The 9,702-nt window shown below is 43.1% G+C and overlaps 1 protein-coding gene across 2 annotated transcripts in view; it reads right to left on the bottom strand.

Annotated features, from left to right (window-relative positions):
- The window catches only part of PARP2 (poly(ADP-ribose) polymerase 2), a 16,301-nt gene extending 8,177 nt beyond the window's left edge, over positions 1–8,124 (bottom strand). Inside the window, exons 1-7 of one of the 2 annotated variants that reach the window (XM_043984498.1) lie at positions 7,970–8,124; positions 6,785–6,938; positions 6,150–6,289; positions 4,451–4,663; positions 3,543–3,719; positions 2,968–3,038; positions 1,572–1,622 (exon numbers count right to left, since the gene is read on the bottom strand). In XM_043984498.1, the coding sequence (XP_043840433.1) occupies positions 1,572–1,622; positions 2,968–3,038; positions 3,543–3,719; positions 4,451–4,663; positions 6,150–6,289; positions 6,785–6,938; positions 7,970–8,012 (849 nt within the window). In that variant the 5' untranslated portion in view covers positions 8,013–8,124. Of the gene's footprint in view, positions 1–1,571; positions 1,623–2,967; positions 3,039–3,542; positions 3,720–4,450; positions 4,664–6,149; positions 6,290–6,784; positions 6,939–7,318; positions 7,863–7,969 lie in introns of those variants that run through there. The other variant, XM_043984499.1, reaches the window with a different exon arrangement.
- Positions 8,125–9,702: the final 1,578 nt, after the last annotated feature.

Below are 9,702 nucleotides of genomic sequence, written 5' to 3'. Positions count from 1 at the left end.
TGAGGCAATTGGGGTTAAGTGACTTGCCCAGGGTCACACAGTTACTAAGTGTCAAGTGTCTGAGGCCAGATTTGAACTCCTGAATTCAGGGCCAGTGCTCTATCCACTGTACCACCTAACTGCCCCGATTCTCTTCATTCTTATTCCATTCTAATCCCTAGTGATCATTTTCCCAAGGAGAACAACAAATAATTTTATAATGTATTTATTACAAAGAAACAACCTCGGGCAGCTAGGTGGTCGCAGTAGATAGAGCACCGGCCCTGGAGTCAGGAGTACCTGAGTTCAAATCCGGCCTCAGACACTTAACACTTACTAGCTGTGTGACCCTGGGCAAGTCACTTAACCCCAATTGCCTCACTAAAAAAAAAATTAAAAAAAACAACAACAACTTCCTTCAAACCTAGAGGTGCAGGATTATTCTAGTTCTTGGTTCTAGGTATTTGTTCTTTTGATGGTAGTGACCACAACCCTGACTGAGAGCAGGACAAAGGTAGAAAAGAACAAAGGTAAAGGACCTCTGTTCCTTCAAGTTGGGGTGTGGAGTGGAAGTCACATAGGCCATCCTGAGAAAAATATAACCAGTAAGTAGTAGCATTAGGGCAGAGTACAGCCATGGACTGACTGGAGTAAGAGTACATCCACAAGGGGGCAGCTAGGTGGCGCAGTGGATAAAGCACCGGCCCTGGATTCAGGAGGACCTGAGTTCAAATCCAGCCTCAGACACTTGATGCTTGCTAGCTGTGTGACCCTGGTAAAGTCACTTAACCCCCACTGCCCCGCCAAAAAAAAAAAAAAGAGTACATCCACAAAGCAGAACTCGGCTTTCATATTGGAAGACTGTTCCCTTCACTGTCTGGTCCAGCACCTACTTTTTCTGGTTATGTACATAGCCCTTTCTTCCCTTCCCTTCCCAGTCTCCTAAACATGGTTCAAAAACTTTAGTTAAGGGGGCAGCTAGGTGGCACAGTAGATAAAGCACTGGCCTTGGATTCAGGAGGACCTGAGTTCAAATCCAGCCTCAGACACTTGACACTTGCTAGCTGCGTGACCTTGGGCAAGTCACTTGACCCTCATTGCCCTACAAAAACAAAACTTTAGTTAAGTCTTCATTCTGAGGATAAAGCATAAAAGAAACTACAAGTTTCCCAGTGAAAGAGGAAAGAGTGGGTTATCAGGTCGCGTAACAGGTTTGTGATTGGAAAAGCTTTTATAATTGGTGGGACCTATTAAGTAGAAATTTTCCTTTTTTCTACTCCCCATAACAACTCCTAAACAAGAACTATAAGGTAACTTCGTAAAAAAAGCCAAGGAATTATTTTTGATAAAGTGATTTATTTTGCTCCTCAAGGAAAGGGTGTCTTATATCAATCTGCTGACAAAAAGACAGCTTCAGCTTCAGAAGTCTCGCAAAAGATTTGATTTGATAGTAGGTAGGCCTAGTATTGTGTTATAAGTATTGACAGCTAGCTAGTACCTAGTGTAAGGAATCCTGAATCAGGAACATATGAACACTAGGACCCTAACAATGAACAGAAAAGATATTTTTCAAACAGGTCTTTCCTTCTCACCTGGTTCAGCATAACGTCATACACATCCTCCCCTTCACAGTACACGTGGGCCTAGAAGGTGATATGTCAGACATAAGGAGAACTGGCATTTACCAAAAAAAACCCAAATTATAGTCTGCAAAGTACTTTATATAATCAATTTCAACCTTATAACAACTCTTTTGTGTGTGTGTGTGGGGGGGGACAATGAGGGTTAAGTGACTTGCCCAGGGTCACACAGCTAGAAAGTGTCAAGTATCTGAGGGCAGATTTGAACTCAGGTCTTCCTGAATCCAGGGCCAGTGCTTTATCCACTGCCCCACCTAGCTGCCCCCACCATAACAACTCTTTGAGGGAGGTTCTCAGGCTCTATCACTGTCCTTATTTTAGAGGAGAATGAGATTCTAAGAGGTTAAACAACTTGCTCACAGTCATGTACAGTTGGTCACTGTTGAAGGCAGCATTTGAACTAAGGTCTCTTGGAATCCCAAAGTCTGGTCTCTCTTCACTATGCTCTACTATCTCTGACACCAGGATAGACTCTGAGCAAGACCTCAGGACTTTTCTCATCTCTCCTGGGACTTGTTCTGACAGAGCAAAGCTTCGATGAAAATGTGCCAGAAGTTGCTCTGACCAAGGTACTCCTCCCCACTTGTAGATCCCAGGAGCAGGAGTAGCAGGCTCCTCCAAACATCTTGCATCACAATTTAAAGATCTATTTCCTTGCCCTGTTTCCAACAGGACCAGTTATGGCCCAGTCCTTCTTATTGCCTCTGCCCCACACCCAAAGTATGCTCCCATCCTGAGGAATGGCTCTTTGGGGACAAGGCACACATTCTGCTGACAAAGGGGAAATAAAGCTGACTCTGCCCCACAGTCCTCCAGTCTAGGAGGGAAGAATCACTAGCACTAAATCCTAGTTTAGCAGCAACATTCACCAAAGGGAGGACATTATTTTCTTTTTTTTTTTTTTTTTTTTTTTTTAGTTAGAACAAGGTGATAGTTTATTTAGGAGCAAGGGAAGGGAAGGGTGGGGGGAGGGAAACCATGAAAGAAATCCTTAGACTTTTCATGGGGAGATTTGGCATAAAGCACATGGCTCAGAGGTACCAAATCTCCTCGAACAGGAGACTGGAAGGTACTTTTATAGAGGCCTGATGGGGGTGGACCATCTGCCTGTGGAAAGTTCCTTTAGTGAAGGTGGACCATCCCCCACTAGTAGTGACTAGAGGAATTGGGTGAGGGGTGGCTACGGATCCCTCCTCTGGACACAAAGGCCGCAGTCACACCCAAACTCATCTCCCCAGGGTAAGGGAGACCAGAATGAAGGGTAGGAATCCCAAGCTAGCTCAGGAGGACATTATTTTCTAAAGGAAAGTGGCAAAACAGTTTAAGGGTTAGGTCAAGGGTCTCTCACCTTTCCCACCTTAACTGTACACTCTGGGTCCACTGGAGCTTTTCCCTTCAGTAACAAGGTCTTCACAGATACTGAGGAGATACAAATAATAAAGGTTTACAAATGTGCTAGAATCAGAGGAAAATGTGGGGGCTAACCAGCATCCTTTTCATATGGTGATCTTCCTGTTTCCTGATCAATCGTGTCTAGATAACTAGGAGAAAGGAGGATGAAACAGCCATTGGGAATACCTCTGATTAGTGGACATGACAAACCTGAAAATCCAGAAAAGGAAACTGAAAAGGAACCCTCTCACAGATATGAGAACTAAGAGGGGAAAGTGATCAGTAGTGTGAGATGCTGCAGAGAGATCAAAAAGGATTGGGAATAAAAGACTGTTAGATTTGGCAATTCAGAGATCATTGGCAACTTTGGAAAAGGCTGTTTTAGTTGAATGATAGGGTCAGCAAAGGATGGTTACCTCAGACTACATCTCGAAGTATCACAAAAGGTACCCAGTAGAGTTGAAGGGCCCAATGTGAGCTTAGTCCCCAAAACTGTCCTTGATTCTCCCTTTTCTCCCACCTGAAGCTAACCTTTATTCTCTTTGTTCTTGTCTTTCCTCTCAGCATCTTTTGCTACAGGTGCTTGTTTCGTTCCTTGTACCAAGAATTCACCTCGGGCTTTCTTAGCTTCAGAAGGGCATTCCATAGATAAAACACTGGATATGTTCCCAGTAGTGTCTCTATTAGCTTCAGTCAATTCCACAGCCTCTAAAGGCAAAAAAAAGAGATTAAGGACAACATAAAGAAAAGACAGAATCTTTTGTTATAAGTGAGATCTCTCTGGGAATAGAGCAGAGGGAAGGATATAAGGGAAAAATTTTTAGGTGATATAAAAAAAGATATCAATAAAATGCATTTTAAAAAAGAAAAAATAAAGGATATATAAAATATGACCCTTTTATCTGAAAAATGGGTATTTTGTTCATAAAGGGTAGGTTGGCAGTAGAAAAAAAGTTAAAATATCAACACATTACCAACATTTCCTATACCCAGTATTCTTGACATCACCATTGCCTCTAAGTAGTCACAGCCTTAATCTACAATACTTGAAGAGTTAAGGGCCCCAAGTCATTTGTCAATCAATGAATGATCATGAGCTGAGGATCTAAGCTCCTCAACTTCGTGTTTTTTGTGACTCTTTGATTTCCTTTGTGAACTGACTTGTTCTTCACAATGTTCCCCATGATCCTGTGAATAAATCATCCTCTATAGACCTATGAATAGGTTTTCTCTTTAGTGAAAGGAGAAAACCCCCTGTTCTCTTCCAGTTACATATCCAATATAGCTCAGTACTTTTTTGTACACCATAGTCTTTGTATAGCTCTTTCCCTCTTCCTTTACTATATCCATGAGAATATCAAGTTGGCCACTTCTTTCTCCATACATCAACCCCATGTTGAATCTCAGGCATTTCTCATTAAATTAATGACTACATATACCTGAAGGCCGGCGCTCTATTCTGCGCTGGTATCCACTTTTGCAATTCGTTTGTACCATGTTACCCACATCCAGAGTATAACGTTTTCGGCCAAATATCACATCTATCTTCGATTCATTGTTTTCTGCTAGAGCTGCCTCCAGAGCCAGGCAAGTTTTAGTATCATACGGGATCCAGTCATCTTCCTCATCACCCTGCCACTGCCAGACAAAATCTAAAATGTAACAATATCAAAAGGAGGATTTTGTATGAATTAGGGTGAAGAGGATAAAAGTGACAAGATTCTGAATTACCTCCTTTACCCTAAATGTGAGAAAATTATTAATAATAGGGGTTCTGGGACTCCCAGGGGCCCTGGCTGAGAGAGCCTGGCCTGACCTATCTTTCTTTCTTTCTTTTTTTTTTTGCAGGGCAATGAGGGTTAAGTGACTTGCCCAAGGTCACACAGCTAGTTTCAAGTGTCGGACGCTGGATTTGAACTCAGGTCCTTCTGAATCCAGGGCCAGTGCTTTATCCACTGCACCACCTAGCTGCTCTGGCGTGACCTTTTTTTTTTTTTTTTTTTTGGCGGGGCAATGAGGGTTAAGTGACCTTTCTTAAGGTCAGCCCAAAGTCAGGAAGTTACCTCATTCAAAAACACACCCACCTAGGGGTAGCTAGGTGGCGCAGTGGGTAAAGCACTGGCCCTGGATTCAGGAGGACCTGAGTTCAAATCTGACCTCAGACACTTGACACTTACTAGCTGTGTGACCCTGGGCAAGTCACTTAACCTCCATTGTCCTGCAAAAAAAAAACAAAAACAAAACCACACCCACCTGAAAGCCTTGCTCCCACCAGAGGATCTGTTCTCTGGGCTCTGACATCAGCACGACTGTACCGAACCACCCTCAAATCCAGTGAACCAATAGATTTGAATGATGCTAGTCAATTAGCTTTAAGCAGTGTGTTAGGGCGGGCTCTGCCCCTTCCCTCAGAGAGCTTATACTCACTGAGCTCTCTCTTTGGCACCAGAGCTTGGTGAGAACAGACACAGTCCACTAGGGTTCCCCATTTTCTCTCTTCTCTAGGCTTTCTTATCTTTCAGAGCCATGTGTGCTCTCTTTACTAATATTTAATATGCTTTAATAAATGCTTAATGCCCCAAAATTGGTGCAGTAGCCTCTAATTTCTAAGTAACAAATATATGATAAACCCCTGCTAATTTTCCCTACACTTGGGACAGTAATAGGGTGACCACATGTAGTTTTACTTGCCACATAAAGCATGCATCAATCAGGAAGGTCTCAAAGGAAAATATAAGTTGCATTTCTTTTTTTCCCCAACGTTTTACTGGGTCTTTCAAATCTGAATCAATAAATAATCAACAAACTAAACAGGTGCTTAATCTTTGGCAAGCAATCTATCACCACAATATCTAATATAGAAATCATAAAAGGCAGATCAGTCCCCTAATCTTCTGTTTATAGTCTATGAAGAAAACTCAACCAAATTCCTTTTTAATGATAGTGCCAGGAAACAAGGATAATATTCATATTACAAAATGTGTTATGATTAGAGAGGCACTATAAATCATGATGTTGACAACGAATATGATTGTGTACAGATTACAAGCATATCTATGAATGACAAAATGCTTACTAATGGGCTTATGGTATCTGTCCCTAAAATGAATACCTCCTGATAAAAGAATACACACGTACAGGAGCCCTGGTCCTTGATGGCAACAGCAATCCTCCTCTCAGTCCTGGTCTTTGTGTTTCTCTGGACCATCTTCTTGAAGTCCATCTGGAGCTTCACGTTTCCACTCTCTGATGAGATATTTACCAAAGCATTTCCTTTCCTGAAAGATAACCCCAGTTTGAAACAATCATCCCTACCCAAGTTCTTAAAATCAAAATCCTGATAGCTATTGTCTACGGACCTCCAGGTCACTTCCCTTTATTCTTCAGTGAGTTCAGTATATGGCTCAAAATTTTTCTCCCTTCCACAACTCTTGCCCTCATAATATATGACTTCAGAATATATATTGACCCTCCCTCAAATACACCATCCATCCATTCAGTTTATGCTGGGTCTGGGATGCTGGAGGAGGCAGTCATGCTGCCGCCCCCCCCCCTTTTCTATCTAGGTATGTAGGGCTTCTGAATTCTAATTCTGAGCAATGTGCTATTCCTCTTTACTAATATCTAATATGCTTTAATAAATGCTTAATGCCCAAAACTGGTGCAGTAGCCTCTAATTTGTAAGTAGCAATATATTAGAAACCCCAGCTAAGTTCTCTAAAACTTAGGACAGAGGTAGGCGCCCCCACATATTTTCAAATGACACAACTGACCTGAAAGCCTCTGTGATCTCCATATCCTGAGCGGAAGAGTACCAATGCCAGATACCCTCGGAGTCTTCCCATTGCCAACGAAAATCGAGGGTAGGTGAGGCTGCCTCACTTTTTTCAGACTCTGGCTCCGGGCATTGAAGCTTTTCCCTTGCACCTTGAGAAGAAACAGAAATGGAGCATGGGGGCTGTCTAATACTTCAATAGAGGTTGGGGTCCAGGTGGAGCAAGAAGAGTAAGAAAGGGAAGAACCTGGAATACCATGTTTATAGATTTGAACGCTGATCTTGGAATCGAGAGGACCAGGATTAAAATCCTACCTAAGAGAATTCCTAGGTTTTACTGCCCCACCCAACATCTGCTTAACTTCTCTGAGCCTCAGTTTCCTCATATATAAGGGGCTGGACTACATGGTTACTAAGGTCTCTTCCAGTTCTAGCTTTAGATGTGTAAAATGAAAGGGTTAGACTCAATTGTCTTTAAGGTCCCTTCCCGGTCTGAACAAGTTAAGCCAAGAAGCATTTATTAAATGCTTACTTCGTACGTCCCAGGCACAGTGCAAAGTGCTGAGATGGGCTTCCCTGAGAGAGCTCGTAGTCTAATGGGGGAGACAATACAGCAAAGAACTGTGTTCTAGTTCTTGATCTAGATCTGTAAAATGCAGGGACTGAACTCGATGGCCTTTAAGGTTCTCTCCAGCTAGTGTTATGATTATCTCCTATTTATTCCGCACTCATCTTGTTTGTACACAGAGACCACGTTTGCACTGGGATCTCCCTGGGGGCAGGGGCTTCTTTTTGTCTTTCTAGTATCCGGGGCGCTCAGCACAGTATAGCAGCACACAGTAGGTAGGAAATGCTTGCTTATTTGTCTCGGTCCCCAGCTCTCAATCGACGATCCCATGACAGGGACGGAAAGAAAAACAAGCCCGGGCAGTGAGGCAAAGTCACATTAACAACAGCCTGAAGACAGAGGACGGAGGATCCGGGGAGGGGCAGCCGGGTCCTCCGTTAGGCACCCGTGACAGGAAGCTCCACCCTCGCCTCGCCTATGCTAAGCCCAGAACGATCCCATTCCCGGAGACCGCTCGGCGGGCGGGGCGGGTAAGGGGGAAGAGAGCACTCCCACAACCCCCTTCCTCAAACTTCTCGCAATCCCTAATTCTGAGCCCCGAAACTTGCTCCGAACCTCGGGCGTGGCCGGTGCTTCTACCCCTTCCGCGCGAGGGCATGGCGCTCCTAACCTCCCCTGGACCGCAGGTCAGCTCTCTGGCTACAGCGCGTGCGCCTGTCACTGGCGCCTGAGGAAGAAAGTGGGATTTCCCGCGCTAGGAAAAACTATAAAGCCACCCTCCACTCTGACGCAAATTTTTATTTGCATGCCGCCAGGTATCATGGGATATTCACCCTCTGTAAGAAATAGAACGGATTTGGTGTCTGTTATATGTTGGCGGTTGGGCGGGAAGCTTACGTAGGGCGGAGGGAAGCTCATCGTTGGGGCTACAGGCTGAGTGCATTACGTCACTCCTTTAACCCAGCCCTTGGGAAGGTCTGAGACGAGGGCCAATAGCGGCCCTAGCAGGGCTCCTCCCGCGATCGTGGGGGGGTGAGTTCCCAGAGAATGGGGCCCGGCTCGGGGGTAGACTGGGCAGGAGAAGCCCATGCGGTTCCACCCCTTGGTGGCCTGGGCGGATGCCTCCCCCGACTGGGCTTGGAAACGACTCACGGCCAGCAGAGTGAGTGCAATGGCTGAGGTGGGTTACCTCCTCGAGGATCCCATAACCCAATTCAGACTACTCTCCCCCGCCCCATCTTTTTAAAATAAATTGGAGGTGGCACCGTTTTTTCATCTGCGGCTCTGGCTTGTACTCCAGGAAGGACCCCACGCCAGGTGCCCCAATCCCTTTTCAGTAACTTCGATCTTCAGTAGTCTTCTCCCTTTAGATTTTAAGTTCCTTGCGGGCATGGACTGTGACAGTCCATTTGGAATTGAACTAATCAAAGCAAAGGAAGATAATTTATATTGGGAAACCCAGCTAGCCTATTAGTAGACGACGTGGGGTGGACGTGGGAATATGCAAGTGGGAATGTTTGAGCAACTTTTACTAGACATATTGATGCAAAAATGGTTTAAAAAATTAATAAGCTACAACAACATATTAGAAAGAGTCACATTATAACCAGCTTTGATTTATCCCAGGAGTGCAAGTTTGGCTCAACATAAGGAAAACTAAACGTAGTAAATAATTTTAATAATATAAACAATTAAAAATCATGATTGTTTCAATAGATGCTGAAAAAGATTTTGACAAAATCCAGTTCCAGTAGCTAAAAAAGAGAAATTTCATTCAAAATGACTACAGAAGCTATAAAATACTTGAGTAGTTCTACCAAGCTGCACCCAGAACCAACTATCAATCTAACTATAAAACACTCTGCACACAAATAACTGCAGAAACTTTCATTGCTCATGGGTAGGTTGAACCAATATAATAAAAATTACAATACTACCAAAATTAATTTACTTATTCAATTCTGTACCAATAAAACTACCAAACGACTTTTAAAACAGCAGAAAAATAGCAAAAGTTATTATGGAGGTCAATAATTTCAAAAGTAAAAATGAAAAAAAGTGAGAAAGAAGTGGGGGACAGGGGTCTATCATTACCAGATCTCAAACTATACCACAAATTAATAATGCTTAAAAACAATTTGATACTGTTTTTTTTAATTTATTTTTTTTAAATAAAAGTATTTTATTATTTTCCGGTTACATTTAAAGATAGCTTTCAGCATTATACTGTTTTTAAAATAGAGAGGTCAATCCGTAGAATTGATTAAGTACAAAACATAAACACACAGAAGAAAACAAATGCAATAGCATAGCCTTTGATAAACCCAAATATCCCCAAAAAACTGCCA

This window comes from Dromiciops gliroides, chromosome 2 (genome assembly GCF_019393635.1).
Source record: "Dromiciops gliroides isolate mDroGli1 chromosome 2, mDroGli1.pri, whole genome shotgun sequence".
NCBI lineage: Eukaryota > Metazoa > Chordata > Mammalia > Microbiotheria > Microbiotheriidae > Dromiciops > Dromiciops gliroides.
Note: the sequence above shows the minus strand (reverse complement) of the source record. Positions and strands in the feature narration are given on the sequence as shown.